Source organism: Aegilops tauschii, chromosome 3 (assembly GCF_002575655.3).
Source record: "Aegilops tauschii subsp. strangulata cultivar AL8/78 chromosome 3, Aet v6.0, whole genome shotgun sequence".
NCBI lineage: Eukaryota > Viridiplantae > Streptophyta > Magnoliopsida > Poales > Poaceae > Aegilops > Aegilops tauschii.
Window position 1 is genome coordinate 470,347,649 of NC_053037.3, and position 18,205 is coordinate 470,365,853.

The window sequence follows — 18,205 nt, forward strand, 5'->3', positions numbered from 1 at the left end:
TCGGGTGCAGGCTGTTCGAGACTACTACGCCTTGCGTGGTCTCAAGAAGCCCAAGCCGGCGTGCCGCGATAAGTTCCTGAGTAAGGAGCAGTACATGAAGGTAATTCTTAAGGCCTTGTACTTACTTCCTTCATTTAGTAATTCATAGCCGTAGCGCTCAAGTTTCTATTTGCTAACTTAGGCGCCTCCGAGATGGTGTGCGGATCGGATGGATTGTTGGGAGGTGTTGGTCAATGAGTGGTGCTCAAAAGAATGGCTAGCCGTCCACAACGCGGCCAAGGACAAACGTGCCCAAATGGAAGGTGTGCCACACCATCAAGGCAGCTCCAACTTATATCAGTTCGGGCGGAACTGGGTATGTGGTTTGCTTCATGATTCATGCAATTCATTCATCATGCTAGCTTGAGCCCTTTAATTACTAATTTACTTTGTTTCTCTCTTTCAGGCACGCTACAATAAGGCGGATAAGGTGCGAGAGGTGTACGACCTGTATGCCATGGCCCACACTGCCTCTTTCAAGAAAGTCAAGGCATTCTCTCCGTCTGACCTCGATGATACAAACAACTTCACCAACATCTCCTCCCACGACAAGCTCGTGAAATATAGAGATGAGGGGAAGGCGAGGAAAGGGGAGGACTTTAACCCGAGCCAGGGTCCCATTGATCTAGAGCTGGTGATGATATCTGGTGGCGGGAGGTCCCATGGCTCCATAGCCATTGGAGATGGACTTATCCGTTGTCCTAGCACTCTCCCGGAGATCAAGGCGTGCCAGTCGAGCTCCGCTCCTGAGATAAGGCCTCGTGAACGGCCAGTCCAACTCGCCATCAAGGTTAGTTATACGTACTCAGCTATCTTTCTCCATTACATTGTCTGTGCTTCCATCAATGATTACAAATGATAACGAGGAGTGGTGTTGCAGGCTGCTATACAGAGTGGGAGAGATAGAACGGAGAAACTTCTGGCGGAGGCGGCGGAGAGGCAGCGGGAGTTGGAGGAGAGGACGACAACGATGTTGGAGGAGGAGAGGGCACGAAATGACATGCAGGCAAGGGCCATGTACGAGCTCCTTGTGGTAAGTTTCTTCTGTAGATTAGCCAAAACATTCATGTAGTGTTTGTCTCATTACTAACTACTTTGACTGAGTCGTCAAAACCAAATGTGCAGTCTGTGTGCGAGAAGACCGGTCAGACTGCTCCGCCGATGCCAGTGATTGCTCCTGGGACCACGGTGAGTTTAATTTGAATGGACATTACTTGCTAGTCTTAACATTTGAGTGTCATCATGCTAACGAGACATTGGAAATGATCTTTGGTGCAGCGTAACTCCAGACAAGCATCGCACGATCCTTCTCCAGCTACCGGCACGAGCCAGCCCGCTCCTACACCTCCATGATCATGGTAAGTTTCTCTAGTGTTTTGCTTAACAAATGCATAAATACCTAGACTTATCCTTATTTCCTCCAATATGCTTACCACAATGACCTAGAGTTAGCTTCTTTTCCTCCAAAATGACTTAATAAGCTTACTGACCTCCAAAACCATCCATTTTACCTAAGTTAGCTCTAAAACGATCTATACTTAGCTTTGTTTCCTCCAAAATGACCTAAGTTAGCTCTAATATGCTTAGTTAACTAGGTTTGCTCAATAATGACATGTACTTAGCTTACTTATGTCAAAAATGGCATAACTAGCTTAGTTAGCTCATAAACAATCCATTTTACCTAAGTTATCTCTAAAATGACCCATTCTACCTTAGTTAGCTCATAAATGGTCCATTTTACCCAAGTTAGCTCTAAAATGACCATTTTACCTAGACTAGCTCCAAAATGATCCATTTTACCTATGTTAGCTCTAAAATGACCCATTTTACCTAGGTTAGCTCCAAAATGACCCATCTTACCTAGGTTAGCTCCAAAATGATGCATCTTACCTAGGTTAGCTCCAAAATGACCCATCTTACCTAGGTTAGCTCCAAAATGACCCATCTTACCTAGTTTAGCTCCAAAATGACCCATCACATCTAGGTTAGCTCTAAAATGATGCATTTTACCTAAGTTAGCTCATAAACGATCTATTTCACCTAGGTTAGCTCATAAACGATCCATTTCACCTAACTTAGCTAAAAACGATCCATTTCACCTAGGTTAGCTCCAAAATGACCCATCTTACCTAGGTTAGCTCTAAAATGATGCATTATACCTAAGTTAGCTCATAAACGATCTATTTCACCTAGGTTAGCTCATAAACGATCCATTTCAACTAAGTTAGCTCATAAATGGCATATACTTCTTCTTCTAGTCACCTTTTTCTAACTTTCTTATTTGCCATTTTGCAGATTTCATTCACTTCACGGAAGCTACCTTGCTATGATGGAGTGCTTGTTTTTTCTTTCATTCTCCTCTAGTATTCTTCTAGCTTGCTATGATGGAACTTACTATCTTGATGAAACTTTGTATGGATGGAACAATGTGTATGTGCAATTTGCTATGTATGAATGGATGGAACTATATATGTATGCACGATGAAACTTATGTGCTGAATATGTCATATGTTTGCTGTTAAATAGCCCTGTGAAATATATGTATATATATATATATATATGTGTCATATATTTGCTGTGAAAATTGCTGGATTAAAAAAAACAGAAAAAGAGGCACCTTCGCCGTCTGCCATGGACGGCAAAGAAGCCACGCGACGGCCACCTGTGCTCCCTGAGAGCTGACCCATTTGGTCAGTTTGCCTAAAGCGGCGGACCGCAAAGGTCGGATGCTCTTTGCCGTTAGCGGCGGACCGCAAAGGTTGCCGTTAGCCGCCTAACGGACCAACAACGCATTTATTGCCGTCGGCTTTCTTTGCCGTCAGCCGCTGATAGCAAAGGCCCCTTTGCCATCCGCTTCAAAAAGCAGACGGCAAAGAAGCTCTTTACCGATGCCTACTTTGCCGGAGCCTTTTGCCGTCCGCGGCAGACGGCAAAGGCCTTTGCCGTCCGCCATCCTTGCCTTTGCCGTCTGCCGTGGCAGACGGCAAAGTAGCTGATTCCTGTAGTGATATATTTTCAGATCTATAAACCAAAAAACCCAAAAAATACCTTGCTGCAATTTATTTATTTTTATTTTATTTTACGTTTTAGTAATCTTTTATATCTATCTCTATTAGATCTCACCATTGCAATTGACCGTGAAGGGATTGACAACCCCTTTATCGCGTTGGGTGCAAGTGTTTGACTGTTTGTGTAGGTTCATAGATTGGAGACTTGCTTGTGCCTCCTACTGGATTGATACCTTGGTTCTCTAACTAAGAGAAATACTTATCTCTACTTTGCTACATCACCCTTTCCTCTTCAAGGGAAAACCAACGCATGCTCAAGAAGTAGCACACGAACCCTAGCTCTTTTGGGGGATGGGACTGACCATAGCTGCCCGTAGATCTCAACTACTTCATCACCATCGAGCCGCGGAGGCGTTTTTTGAGAATACGCCTTTACTGGCAAAAGGCAGCCTACATAAATAGCTCGCTCTCCACCTATCTCTCGCAGGCTGACATGACGGGCCCGCCGGGTGTGCCCATCTCCAACGGTCCTAGCGGCCATGGTAGGTGCTCGCCGGTGAAACTGCGATCTCATTGGACCAACTTGGAAGGGAGAAGGGCGGTAGGGAGATCCGCTCAGTGAACTTCCCACAACCCTGCGGCCCAGAGGGATTTGGAAACTACCAATCACCACACCTCCTCGCCCTTCCTCCACCATCTTCGATCTCACCATGGATCTCGGCGAAATGGCCGCCATCTCGCTCGCTGCACGCGCGATGTAGACGAAGCTTCCCTCGCAACCCAATCCAGCACCTGCTCCGGTCTAGCTGCGAGCCCGGCTGAAACAGGCGGCGATCTCTTCATGCGTCGCACGCGCCATGATATGCTCAACGAGGACAAGCTTGGCTTCCTCCGCTTTCTCCGCCGCGCGTGTCACCGCCTTCTCCACGTTGTTCGCCGCCTTGAGCAGCGCCTCAAGTCTTTGGTCGATGATTTCCTCTCGCTTGACCCCTCGCTCATCTCGGAACGGATCTGGCGTGTGGCTATTGCCCAACACAATCCCCAGACCAACCCCGAGAACAGTGTGGTCAAGCGAGTGGAGCCGGGAGCTCAACGTCGCGCATGAAGGCTCGTCGCCGGAGTGGGTCAAGGGGAATCGGTGGTCGGTGGCCCGTGGGGTGGAAGGAGTCGCCGGGGAAGACGCGGTCCGGTGGTGTGATCGGTCACCATCAGTCATTTGAATTGTTTTTCTAAGGATTGCATTTGGATCAAAGGAATGACGACAGACAAATTCTTATTGAATGAATTCTTATGCCAGATCCATAGGAACTTGAACCTTCACTCAAACCTCTTTTTTAAAATAAAATCTCCATAGAAATTTGAACATCCATCCAATCCTGTAGTTTTCTTGTCTTCTATAATCCTATGTGTTTTTCAATCTAGACCAATTCGAAAGATCGTTTGGTGTCTTTTTATCATTTATTTTACTGTAGTTGAAATAATATAACTTGTTTGCTCAAGTAAGAAAAACTCAATTGTTATCTCTACTACTATTAAACAAGCAAACATATTCTTCCCAAAGCGCACTCGGAAACACGTAGTACACAAGATAATCAAGATAAAATACCACCACACGATCCAGCCCATCTAATTAGATATAACCGTCCACATAGAAATGAACTATCACCTATATATGTTTAGCAGTTTACCAGAACGGACAAAACTCTGCCATGTATCGAGCGAGCGAACGGAACATTTCGTTGCGCGACCAAAAAATAAATTGATTCCCGTGATTAGTGGCCTGCATGCAGCGACATAGCCCACAATTCAGCAATATAGCATTCACATGGATTGGTTCGGCCTGCTCAGGTATAATGGCGGATTAAAAGGGAGGATTAGTTACCACGGGAAAAAAGGGAGGATTAGTTGGAGATAAGAGATGAGGAACACGTGGGGCATGCACGAGCGATAGGGTTTCGCTGCCACCGTGGCGTGTGCTGCTCCGCCCGCTGCATATCCTCCCCGCGCGACTCTCTGGCCTCCAAGCTTCCAAGTCTACCTTTCTCCGCCCTTGCTCGTCGTATCCTAGGTCACGGTTCGTCCCTGATGTATCGATGTCGTTGGTCGTCGATTCTGCCGTTTCATTCCTGTTGTTCATGGGTAGGTGCACCTCTCCCCGCAGTCCTCCCCTCGCCGCCGCGCCTGTTGGTATGCTGCCAAGGACCAAGATGTGCTGGAATTACGCCAATGCCGGCGGGCGGCCTCCATCGTCAATCGTCTGCTGGTGCTGATGATGAGCTACATCCAATGGAGAAGGGACGGTGCAACCATCCATGTTCTGGAACACGCGGACCAATAGATCTACCCCAAAACCAGTCGAATACGAATGCAACATGTAGGTACATTTTCAGTCTCTCTTTAATACTATTTTTTTTCTCTCTCACAGTGACATATCTGCACCTTCAGTCCTTTCTTGCTACTAATCTTCTTTCCTAGGCAAGCGCCCACGCAGTACGAGCATCAGTTGAATGATGACAGTTGGCCAAAAGCGTTTGATTTTCATTGTACATTTTGGTGACTGGATACAAATTTGATATTATTACCAAACTCATTTCATTGTTTGCTTGCAGTTTATGTATTGGATTTGCCATGCAAGACATTTTATCTAGGCAACATCTTTTTGTTGAAGATGTACGTGGGTGTTTTCCACAGTTTCCACTGAAATATGATGCATACATCATACCTAGCATGCTTAGGCAGAGAGCAACGTATATCTCCACTGTGATTTTTGTATTATCTTGTTCTTTTGGGGACGATCAATAAAGGGTGCAACGGCCCAAGAATATTACCATTTCTTGAAACGCGGGTATCAACTCGTTCACCGCATCTTAATGTATTTTGTACATCCTCTTTCACTACTATCGAAATATTTAGATTGTCATTTTAACTAATACCCATACAATCATAAGCTATGAGCAGACAGGCGATTCTTTCCCCACTGCTCTTGCCTATTCATTCTATGTACTTTTGACAAATCCAAATTATTATTTTCTCTCACGCGGTAAGTTACACTAATGTACTATTCTGAATTGCATTTTCCAATTTAATATCCTTTTATGCACTGCAATGCCTGAATACTTTGCGGCATGCATGTTGTTGCAATTCTAGTACTTGCATTCCATTATCCTACTTCATTTTGGGAATCATGCTTTGTACGTGCTGCATTATCAAGCCCTTTTCAAGAGGCATCAATGCAAGATTTTGAAGAATAGGATTCAGTGAAATTTGAGTTCTCACCAAACGGGCAATTATCTTCCAGGTCGGGTACAAGTTTTGTTGCAGTTCTGGCTCCTGCCTTCCAACTCCATATTATAATGTGTGTCATGTTTCTGGTGAGACACACACCACTTTCCCGGTGTGCCAAGTGTCTCTCACCTGGTCGGGTACACCATTGTTTGCTTGCGATTACATCTTGAATTTATGTGTCATGTTTCTGGTGAGACACACACCGCTTTTCCGGTGTGCCAAGTGTCTCTCTTTTCCATTTGGGGCTGCGTTCACTTTGAATATAATTTTTACACTTGTAAAATAATAAAGATCACATAATGTGTTTCCCCCAAAATATAGATTAATGTCTAGCTTACAGAGATAACAAATCGTCTTCATTTTACTGGTAAATATTGACGGCTCCTTTGATCCAACAAGCAAAGTTGAGGGTTGGGTGTGATTGTTAAAAGTATGGCGGGTTGATTATTGCTACTGTTGTTGGGTATGTGCAACAAGGAAGACGTTTTCGACTTGTTGAAGACAGTAGGTATAGCAGTTCTCAGCCTGATGTAGTATTGGCGTTTAATGGGGCATTAAAAAAGTTGTATACAAAATTAATTTGCTTTCTTGGTGGCGGCTCTGGGAGGGAAGGAGCACCATGTTGTGAACATGGTTCTCTTCAAAATATATTTCTTTGTTGGTTAGCTGTTTCCATAAAGAAATAGTCAATATTATTTCTCATGCATCAACTTAATTATTTTAGTGGAGCTGAGCATTATGAGGATTTGTAAAGGTTTTGGATTTGCTAATCTGAACAACCATTATGATAAAATGGAAGTTGTCTATTCATCTTTTTTTAGGAAACATGTGCTTTCATCATATCAAAGGTCTACAGTAAGCATCATTGCCCAGCGTAGAGTTATATCTGCTTGGGTTTGTCCCAACTAATTAATTGGACTATCCCCTTAATTAGTCCATGTATTTGTATCATCCAGTGCAGCTAAGTATATCTAAAAAACGAGTGTGAATGGGTTATTGAAGGCGGCCGAAGAAGCGCATCCACCTTACACCTCACCTCCGGCTGCCTTCGCTATCTTGTGAAGTTTGGGTTTGTATCCTTGTAAGACTTCTTTCTATGTTGCTTTTCTTGGTTCGATTTTTGCGATGTCCCTCCTCCATGATATCAGGTGCAGCTACGAAGAATAAATGTCGCTCCATGCATGAAAACGCTGGTGCCAAGAAGCTCAGTTAGGATATATCATGTGTTGCACGTACATGCTTACTACTCCCTCCGTTCCAAAATAGATGACCCAACTTCATCTATTTTGAAACGGAGGGAGTAGTTTCTAGATAAAATTGAATTCATAACTGACTCAGCATTTTTTTTGTCCACAAGCACTGCTATGCGAACGATAAAATTGCTGCTGCGGCCACCGTTGGATGCAGTTTGCCAGCACTTCCACCGCGGTCGATTCGAGTATCGTGTGCTTATCGGCAAGGAAGCGTCGTGCGCACGGCAAGTTTCGTTTTTTCACCCGATCCAAAGAGGCCCTTAGAAGCCATATTTTGACTTCTAAAAAAAGGAAAATAAGCCGGCCTCGCCGACCCGTGCGGTCTCCTGTCCTCACACCCCGTCCGCGCGGAGCTCTAACCCTAACCTAACCCTAGCGCGCCGCCGCCGCCACCCCGCCTCCTCCCGGCCCGTCGCGCCGCCAACCCACCCGGACCCCATCCGCCACAGCCAAACCCAAATTCCGCAACATCGCCGTTCTTCTCCTCCTCCGCCGCCGCCATGAGTCGCAAAAACGCCTCCTCGTCCACCTCAGCCGCCGCCACGAGCCGCAAGAACGCCCCCTCGTCCTCCTCGGCCGCGGGCGCCGCCAGCAAGAAGGAAAAACCTCTCTCCGTGTCGGCCATGCTAGCCTCGATGGACGGCACGGCGCCCAAATCCAAGCCCGCCAAGGCGGCGCCCAAGCCCAAGCCCTCCAAGGCGCCCGCGTCGTCGTACATGGGCGGCATCGACCTGCCCCCGTCGGACGACGAGGAGGACGAGGCCGACGTCGCCGCCGTCGCCGCCAAGCCCAAGCCGTCTCGCGCCACCGTCGACCTCAACGCCCTCGCGCCCTCGGACAAGGACTCGAAGAAGAAGGAGAAGCGCGAGATGATGGCGGCGGCCGTCGCCGAGGCTGCCAAGCGGGAGGCGCTCCGCGACGACCGCGACGCCTTCTCCGTCGTCATCGGAGCGCGCGTCCCCGGATCCGCTGCCGAGGGCGATGCCGCCGATGGAAACATCAAGGACATCGTGCTCGACAACTTCTCTGTCTCTGCGCGAGGAAAGGAGCTACTCAAGGGCGCCTCCCTCCGGATCTCGCATGGTCGCCGCTACGGTCTCGTGGGGCCCAATGGCATGGGCAAATCTACCCTCCTGAAGCTGCTCTCTTGGCGGCAGGTGCCCGTGCCCAAGAACATTGATGTCCTGCTTGTGGAGCAGGAGATTGTTGGTGATGACCGCTCGGCAACCGAGGCGGTGGTTGCAGCCAATGAGGAGCTTACGGCGCTCCGGGCTGAGCAGGCAAAGCTTGAGGCCTCTGATGATCCCGATGACAACGAGAAGCTTGCCGAGGTATACGAGAAGCTAAATCTATGCGATTCTGATGCTGCACGAGCGCGTGCGTCCAAAATCCTTGCGGGGCTGGGGTTTGATCAGGCAATGCAGGCAAGGTCCACAAAGTCCTTCAGTGGTGGCTGGAGGATGCGCATCTCGCTTGCCCGTGCTCTCTTCATGCAGCCAACATTGCTGCTCCTTGATGAGCCTACCAACCATTTGGACCTCCGAGCTGTGCTTTGGTTGGAGCAGTACTTGTGCTCACAGTGGAAGAAGACCCTAATTGTGGTTTCCCATGACCGGGACTTCTTGAACACAGTGTGCAATGATATCATTCATTTGCACGATAAGAGTCTGCATGTTTACCGTGGTAATTTTGATGACTTTGAGAGCGGGTATGAGCAGAAGAGGAAGGAGATGAACAAGAAGTTTGAGGTGTATGAAAAGCAGATGAAAGCAGCAAGGAAGACTGGGAGCAAGGCTGCACAAGATAAGGTTAAAGACCAAGCAATGTCAAAGGCCCACAAAGAAGTTGCCAAGGGGAAGGGGAAGGGAAAGAATGTGGCAACTGATGATGATAACGTGAAGCCAGCGGATCTGCCACAAAAGTGGCATGACTACAAAGTTGAGTTCCACTTCCCAGAACCCACTTTGCTCACACCACCACTCCTTCAGCTCATTGATGTGGGTTTTGGCTACCCCAACCGTCCGGACTTCAAGTTATCAGATGTTGATGTTGGCATTGACATGGGAACACGTGTTGCCATTGTTGGGCCAAATGGAGCAGGAAAGTCTACTATTCTAAATTTACTTGCTGGTGATCTTAACCCATCCGAAGGAGAGGCAAGAAGGAGCCAGAAGCTGAGGATTGGACGATACTCGCAGCATTTTGTTGACTTGTTGACGATGGAGGAAAATGCAGTTCAGTATTTGCTCAGGCTCCACCCAGACCAGGGGGGAATGAGCAAAGCGGAGGCTGTCCGTGGCAAGCTTGGAAAATTTGGCTTGCCAGGTCACAACCATCTTACTCCCATTGTTAAATTATCTGGTGGTCAGAAGGCCCGTGTTGTGTTCACTTCGATATCAATGTCGAATCCTCACATTCTCCTACTGGATGAGCCTACAAATCACTTGGATATGCAAAGTATTGATGCTTTGGCAGACGCTCTGGATGAATTCACTGGAGGTGTGGTCTTGGTTAGCCATGACTCACGGTTGATATCTCGAGTTTGTGACGATGAGGAGAAGAGCCAGATATGGGTTGTGGAGGATGGCACGGTGACTAAATATGATGGCTCGTTTGAGGATTACAAGGATGAACTAATGGCAGAAATAAAGAAGGAAGTCGAAGAGTAATGCTGCTCATATTGAGCTGCACATTGCTTATTCTTTGTAGAATGAGCTGGTTTGTTCTCCTGAAATTCCATGTATTATTAGCAGCTTTTGTTCGCTTTGGTTTGCAGAAGAATATACATATGGTTTGTCATATGCGTACTATCTATATGGCCAAGATGAGTTATTTGTTTGCCTTTTCTACATTACAAGATACTGGAAATCTGATGGTGTTTCTTTTGTGCAATTTTGCGCAACACTGTTGTACCAATGCATCTTGGGTGGTATATATACTTCCATATTGCATTTTCTCATGTTAACTTTAGTTACCATTATATGTTCTGAACTAATAGCTCCAGATTCTAACTATTGAAATGCTTGGTACTACCGATGAGAACGAGCCATTATTACAGGTGTGTTTTCAACCAGCTGTCTAAGAGTACTGGTTCTTTGTTGCGCATGCTCTGTGTAGAAAAAATAAATCAGTATGTACTGGCTACATGAATTTAGCTGTCATGTGTTATGGCTGCTGAATTTTGGAATCATTATTGGCACAAGCTATTTCTTGTTTTGTCTATGTTTTGAGGAACTTAAGTTGTTTGGCATGACAATGTAACTAACTCAGAGAAGTGGCTTAGCAATTAAGTTGGATGTTTCTTTCAGTAGACCTATAATTGGTATGACTCACGATACTAGTAGTCATGAGTAAGGATGTTTCCTTGGCGCTGTTGTGGTATATATTAGTGTTTGGGTGATTATCTTCCGAACATAAGATTCTTATAAGTTCAGGACAATCCATAAATCTGATTAAAATTGTCTTCTTCACAGCCAATATTTGACACCCTTCTGCCATTAATAAATCTGTAGATGATCTTTCCTATTATCGTTTACCTTGGACCTATGCCTATACCTGATTCTGTCTTACTGTATATTCTTCTGTTTCAATGTATTTAGGAATTATCTGTAGAATATCTTTCATGTAGAGTATTGTTCGAACCGTAGCTCTTTTGCACTCGTCCACCAGCAGTGTCAGATCCACAGCTGAACAGTGTCTATTGCAAATCTTATTACTATTCTTGTTGCTCTTGGTCCTGTAATTATTCTTATAGCTGTGGTTGCACACTTCCTTTGTACTAGGTAGAAGACATAAATTTAACATTCTATTGCATGTCTGATTTTGCTTGTTCCAAAGGAGTATGTTTTTTACGGTTTCCCCTCTTTGAGTAAGAAACATTTACATAAGAAAGGGAAAAGCATGGAAGCAAGTTAGCTGAACTGTTTAGGTTTAGATTACGGGGAGTAAGGGACACCTGTAGATCCTTTTGACTTGGGTTTAATCAGTGTATAAGGTTTCCATCTCTGTAAAGATTTCTATTTTACTGATGTTTCGCAGAATCAAATGTTTTCTGTCTCTAATGTTTTAACCTTCCGCAGAAATCAAATGAACGTCTGTGTCTATGAAATGCCTGTATGCAGCTCTGGAAGTACCAACGTTTTTCTTGTGTTTTGCCATGTGTTACGCTTTGTTTTTCTTCTTTTCTTGTGATTGTGTACTATACTACTATTTGATCTACTATCTATGTTTCTAATTTGGTCTTTCGAGTTATCTTGCGAGTTCAGCACATTAATCTTCATAAGGATGCGTACAATATTTATTGTATCGGAGTTCATTTTCTGATGTAATTTTATAATTCCGTTCTCAGTTTCATCAATATATTGGATGAAAACAGCAAGTTATTGTACCGTGAGCTGACGGACAATTTTTTGGATTGCGCATTTCCAAATGCAATTTAAACTTTGCACATTTCCAAATGCTGATAGATTCCCGCAGACATTTTTTCCATAATAAGTTCTTGGTTTCATCACAGCACATTTGCATCCTCATAATAAGTTACAACAGAGGAATTAGCTGAATTTGTTGCACTGTCGCTAGGCTGGCTTAGCAACTGTTGCTAATAACTACAGCTCCTAGTTGCCTCCGCTTAGAAATATGAGACCAATTTGGCTGTTGCTAACAGTTACAAAATCACAACCATAAGATGATTTTAAAAAGGAATCCAGTGGGGCCAATTTGAGTGAAAATTGAAAACTTAATTAGATTTAACTGTTATTCAAAGCATGACCTTGTGCACATTTCAAAACGGAGGACCTCCTGCGCCTGTTTTCGGTGCCAAGAGATTCTTGCGCAATTACAGATGCAATTTCAACCTTCCATTATTTGAGTTTCATCGGCAAAGTACCAGATTCCTATAGTATATGTTAAGCTTGGACAAGCATCAGTATGTCTAACAGTGATAACCACCGACATAAACTCATATGAGTACAGCTGCCGGTGCAAACTCCTAACTGGAAGCGCCACCAGAGAGCACAGTGGCGCAGCGAACCGTGGCATTGTGGCAATGGTGTCTGATTCACAGGACACCGGGCTTTTCTTCCCATGGGTTGGTCTGGGTGGCAGCGTCACGCGCACGGCATCCGCGTGACAGCCATGTCCTTGGATATCGTGAATAGGTCCAGGTTGTGGTGGTACCTGCCCTCCACCACGGCATCATCACCGTCAGCTCCTCCGAGGATGCTCTCATCGAGGGGCGGCGAGCTCCTGTTGCCGAACCGCGCAGCTTGCTCGTCGTCATCGTCGGAGCAGTTACCGTTCTCCATCACGTCCTGCATGGCTAGGTCGTCGTATTCCTCATCAGACTTGGTGGAATGCTCGTCGACCGAGCCCGCTTCAATCTGAAGACATTGGTATGTTCAGAAAACATTTAGCTATCTAGAAAGCTCAGATTACTTGTGCACAAGCTTTGCAACGAGGCAAGCTATCAACTGGCATTCCTGGTTAGTCCAGGAAGCAACTGCAATCAAATGTTCGCTCCTAAAATAGAAATAAATCCCACTAGGAAAATTGCTGGATAACATAGTCGCTACCTCGTGAACATCTCTTTCTTCATCAGTTAGATCCTCATCAGTTTCAGCATCAGGTGGGTCGTCAGCTTCTTCTTCACTACCATAGACTGAATAATCCTCCATATGCTGGAAAGGGGAAAGAACGTTTGTTAGACTGGAATGTAAAACATCAGCAATCTACTACTCCCTCCGTTCACTTCTGTAAGACGTTTTAGACATTTATAAGACAACACCCAAAACAGTTCAATTTCAGCTGTCTAAAACGTCTTACAAAAGTGAACAGAGGGAGTAACAGAAATATGAAAATATTACTGTCATATTAATAACAGAAGTTCGTAGTACCTCTTTGGATGCGCAGTCTGATGTCTTTGGCGAGCTGCAGCATGAGGAGAAGTATCTACCGCCTGTCTCAATGCCATCAGCCCTCAGGTCATCTACGCTCCCAGTATGGCTGGTGCCACCTGTATCACTCAGCCACGCACTAATCCCAAAGGAACCAAATTGGAGATTAACTGACTCTACCTTACCAATTTGTGATGGGTTAACCTTTCCTACTGATTTATCACTGCTTCTACTGCCATTGGCATTGCCATCACATGAATCTACATGCCAAGCCTTGGTGACTGAACCATCAGGGTTAAGGAGAGCCATCAGATTCCTAGAAGACCCCTTCCTTTGAATGAACTGGAACATGCCCTTGGAACCCAAGGAGTTAGATGCACGCTGGTTCCTGTATTCCTCATCCACCACAGAAACAGTGTTTGTGTTGAGATCATACAACTGCTCCCCAACTTCTCGTCGACGAAGACAGCTGAAAACCGTGGCATGTATGGCTGCCACGCTCTGGTCAACATTAGTATTGTTAATCTTAGGCACCAGATGCTTGTCCGCTCGGTTGCAAAGGTATTCCTGGATAGCCCTGATATTCCGGATGTACTTGATATATCTGTTCTTTGCTGGGTCCAATGTCATGTACTTTGCACGTACAGCAAATCGCTCCATGTGCTTCTCCTCATTTGCAATGTATACCATAAATGGTATTATGGAAGGATGTTTCTTCATTAGCCCCATCTATTAGATATTCAAAATAAATAGCTTAGTCAATTCTTCAAAGTGCAACAAAATATAATAGGCAAACAATGCAAGTATGACATGAAGAACACTAATAAAGTATCCATCTTGTTTCTTGACTAGTACGCACCACAAAATTTAGGCTCAAATGAACTCCTTCAACAATAACAGATCGCTTCTGCTCTTCCCATGATGTAATTAATCTGTCCAGGCTGTCAATGACCATCTCGCTTTGCGCCTTGAACCCTTCTATTGCCATTTGTTTGTTGCCAATCAACTCGGTTCTAGGAGGTAAATCTGAGGAGCCATGATGAGATTTAACATCTGAAGTGCCATCTTTGCCTCCATTGGTATGAGAAACCGTTGAGAGCTTCTTTGCCTTTGACTTAGCAACTGCAACAGGGTCCAAGTATTCGCCTGCATGGTAGGTTGATGCATAGAGAAGAGGATTTTGCTTTTCATCTGCAAAGCTTCTCATCATATGGCGTATGGAATCAGTAGAAACTACTGTCGTAATGCCCAATCTACTACCCTGGGTAAAACAAACAGGCCGTATTAAACATTCAGCAAGAGTCAGCATCAGTTATTTCTCTGATTCATAATGCAATCTTCTAAAAGGAACAAGACATACAATGGATCAGAAAGCAGTCAAAGCGCTTTAAATTGATATTTGATTTGCAGATACTTATTATTAAATGCTTCTGCATGTAACAAACTATTGTGTCACTGGTGTACCATAGATAGTATAACCCATCCAGAAATGGCCGAGACTCTTAAGTTAGAAAACAACATACCAACAAAGATGATAGAGTGGACTTGCCACACCCGCTTGTCCCACACAAGAGTACTGTCACTGATTCCTTTTTCTCCTTAATTCTGATCAGAATAATTGGAAAAGGCACAATTGCAAAAATTAAATGCCGTTGAATTCATTGAGGTAGCTACCCAATGTTTGCAATGAAATGACTTGGAAATATATGCACATTTCATTGGGCATAATGCATGTACTGTGCTCATAAGAATAATTTAGGCCTTTTCAAGGGAATCATTTGAATTTAACAAAGCACGTTAAGCACACACATTTATCATAAGCCTGTTCTGTTGAGGAGATAATAGACGACTACTACTAGGAGCTGTAAATTAAATAGATGAAGCAATATGCTTGTTGGATTGCTTCTGTGAACTCAATAAGATAGAGATAGGGTAAAGTTACCTGCAAGCAAGAAGCAAGTCAGCCTTCTGGTTTGGTCCAACATACTTGTAAGAAGAGAGTGCATCACACACAATATTCAGAAACTTCTCTCTTGAAACAAGAATCGTTGTCTGTGTCTTGTACAATTCGAAGGGCATGCTGCTGCTACTTGCATCTGGAATTTCTGTGTTAAGCATATCAGCATCCTCCCCAATGCAACTAGGAGCATTTTCTTCTTTAACAGCCCTACCCGACCTCGATGCATCCAAGAATTCACTCCTCATCACACTGAACACTTTCTTGCTAATCTGACGGTGCCAACAAGGGGTGACAAAATGAACTTTGTTAAACTCCACACACCAATAAAAAGTTGTGCACATGAACGGTGTATTATTTCTTCCAGCTTATCGAAATGGACCACAAGGAACTAAGACACGACAAACTGTCATGACCAAATCAGAGCAAGGAAAATTACATCAAGTGAGAACCCGATACCAGAACTCAGGTCAGCTCCAAGATGAGGATAACCCGACACCGGAGCTCATGTCAATTCCAAGATACAGACTAGAAAGGTAGCCTGCCAAGCTACAGTTCCCGGGCAAAAAGATCATGCAAGGCAAAGCCTAAATGTCTACATCGCATAACATTGTGCTGTCACTCTCATCAGAGCATCACAAAGCGAAGAAAGGAATAGCGATTCACATTAATTGTAGCAAAGGGGCAACAGTTGCATGTGATGACAATGACCCGCAAGCAAAGTATCAGCAAAAGACAATTTCAGGATCTTGATACGTCTCCCAGGACGTATACTTACAAAAATAAGTCTGCAACAAGAACAATAACTGGGAAGAGAACGGTGTTTTTGGGCATTCAAAATACGGTGAATCGGATCCAATCCTTTTGCTGCAAAGAACGACCCTGGCCAAAAAGACCATGAAAAGGATATGAGAGATTTTCTGTCTGATTCAAGGGCAGTGAACTGATGCAGGGGAGTTTGGATCGAGCGACGAACTCGGTGTACTCATCAATTAGTATAGTATAGTTGTCACCTTCCCATGTGAAAATCGTCCTACCGCCAAACACTATGCTAGGCATGCCTAACTACATCATCTGAGCTAAGAACAAGCAATTCAAGAAAGAAAGAAAAGCACCAAGAACACTATGCTAGACATGTGCTGTCCATGAAAGATCTACGGCGTCTAGAACGAATCAGAAGCAGGCACGGCTTTGTCCTCCTCGGTTTTAATCGTGGTATAACGCGAGCATGTCGCACGAGAGGGGCCCCAATCGGAGGCTGGCGGCCCTCCATTTTCCGGGATCAAGATCGCGGACAGCGAGAGAGGTAGCAAAGAGGGGAGGGCAGAGGGGATGACCTTGAAGGCGTGGCGAGCCTTGCAGCCCATGAGCTGGAGGGTGCTCTGCAGGACGGGGCGCGTGTACCGGAACGCCCGCCGGCCACCGCCGTCGGCGACGGCAATGTAGAGCAGCTTCGGCGGCGCCGCCTCCGCCATGCCTGGGCCTGGATCAAGAAGCCTGCCGGGTCAGAGATCGGGGAGGGGAGCGGGGTGGGGTTTTGAGGCGCATTGCGGCGGCGCGGTCATGGGCGCGGGCGTGGGCGTGGGCGGCGGGGAGGGCCTGGAAGGCGGCAGGTGTCGTCACGACGTCCACGCCGCGCGCGCCCATGGCTTCCACATGGCCGCGCTCTCTCTCCGCTCCGCCCGAGTCGTCGCCTTCCTCCTCGATTTTTCTGGGATTTGTCTCCCTCCTTCCCCTGGTTTCCTCCTTTCTCCTCCCGCTTTTATTGTCTCTTGCCTACACTCCTTTCTTTTACCTTTTCATTCTTTTTGCTTTTGGCTCCCCGGCGCCATGGAGCCTGGATTTTGAAAAATGCAAAGATAAAATTTTAAGCTTCAAAAATTTCTGAAAAAATAGACATGTGCATGGGGATGTTTTCTACAAGTGTGTGAAATTTCATGATGAAATACGTTAACATTTGAGATGTAGTACAAAATATCATGTTCAACATGTGAGCTACGCAATAAAGCAAAATCATTTTCAGGATTTTTTAGCTCATATCAAGATGTACTTTATCATGAAAATTTACATACATGTAGTATAGTACGTCCCTATGGTTGTGTGTATTTTTTGGATTTGGTTGAAATTCAAAAGGCTCATTTTCAAAAAATTCAAAACTGGGGCACCGTAGAACTTTGAGCCAAAAAATCACCCTCATTTGTGAGTAATAATAACATGTATCTCCTATATCTAAATAACAACCGCCACTAATATATTTCTCTTAACATGCAAGTATGTCCTCTCATCATGCAACAAGCATGGGAAATGCATCACCTCAACATGTAATCATGCATGGGAAATAGCCCACCTCAGTATACAAACGTGCATGGTTTTTATATTTAACATGTAATTTTTTTTTGAAACGAGGCAAAAGACTTGCCATTTTCATTGATTAAGAGAGATTTAACATGTAATTACACTATTTATATTTAACACATATGTTGCAACTATACAATAGTCAAACACAATAAATCGTATGTATTTTTAGTTTTAGTTGCCATATTGTTACTCTAAATATTCATGTTCCATACCAAATATCATTAAAATATATTAGAATTTTTTCGCTACAACGTGCGGGGTATCATCTAGTAATGTAATAAAGCGGTACTACATACATAGGTTATTTGAAATACAAATATAATAATATCAATTATGCTATATATGTAAGTTACATATCAATGGAGTAATTGCCGGTCAAATTGTTATCCTAACAAAAGTTAAATGAGGGGATGA

The 18,205-nt window shown here is 44.7% G+C and overlaps 2 protein-coding genes across 2 annotated transcripts; one reads left to right on the forward strand and one right to left on the reverse strand.

The window, feature by feature from the left end:
* The first annotated feature begins 5,077 nt into the window (after window positions 1-5,077).
* On the forward strand, window positions 5,078-10,567 carry LOC120961788 (ABC transporter F family member 4). The gene has a single exon (XM_040404419.3). It carries the CDS (start codon window positions 8,086-8,088, stop codon window positions 10,252-10,254), a length of 2,169 nt encoding a protein of 722 aa, XP_040260353.1. The 5' UTR covers window positions 5,078-8,085; the 3' UTR covers window positions 10,255-10,567.
* A 1,852-nt stretch (window positions 10,568-12,419) lies between these two features.
* On the reverse strand, window positions 12,420-17,170 carry LOC109748275 (P-loop NTPase domain-containing protein LPA1). Its single transcript, XM_020307309.3, has 7 exons — window positions 16,771-17,170; window positions 15,419-15,705; window positions 15,000-15,081; window positions 14,336-14,737; window positions 13,477-14,205; window positions 13,156-13,260; window positions 12,420-12,963 (listed from the first exon to the last, which is right to left on the reverse strand). Exons 1-7 carry the CDS (start codon window positions 16,906-16,908, stop codon window positions 12,691-12,693), a joined length of 2,016 nt encoding a protein of 671 aa, XP_020162898.1. The 5' UTR covers window positions 16,909-17,170; the 3' UTR covers window positions 12,420-12,690.
* Window positions 17,171-18,205: the final 1,035 nt, after the last annotated feature.

What these genes read in the sequence shown, in the direction of transcription:
- LOC120961788 (XM_040404419.3), top strand. Translation starts at nt 8,086, where the DNA reads ATGAGTCGCAAAAACGCCTCCTCGTCCACCTCAGCCGCCGCCACGAGC.
- LOC109748275 (XM_020307309.3), bottom strand. Translation starts at nt 16,908, where the DNA reads ATGGCGGAGGCGGCGCCGCCGAAGCTGCTCTACATTGCCGTCGCCGAC. An exon ending in AGGCTCGCCACGCCTTCAAG is followed by an intron (nt 15,706 to 16,770) that starts GTCATCCCCTCT and finishes TGGCACCGTCAG; the next exon opens with ATTAGCAAGAAAGTGTTCAG. An exon ending in ATTTGAGCCTAAATTTTGTG is followed by an intron (nt 14,206 to 14,335) that starts GTGCGTACTAGT and finishes AATATCTAATAG; the next exon opens with ATGGGGCTAATGAAGAAACA.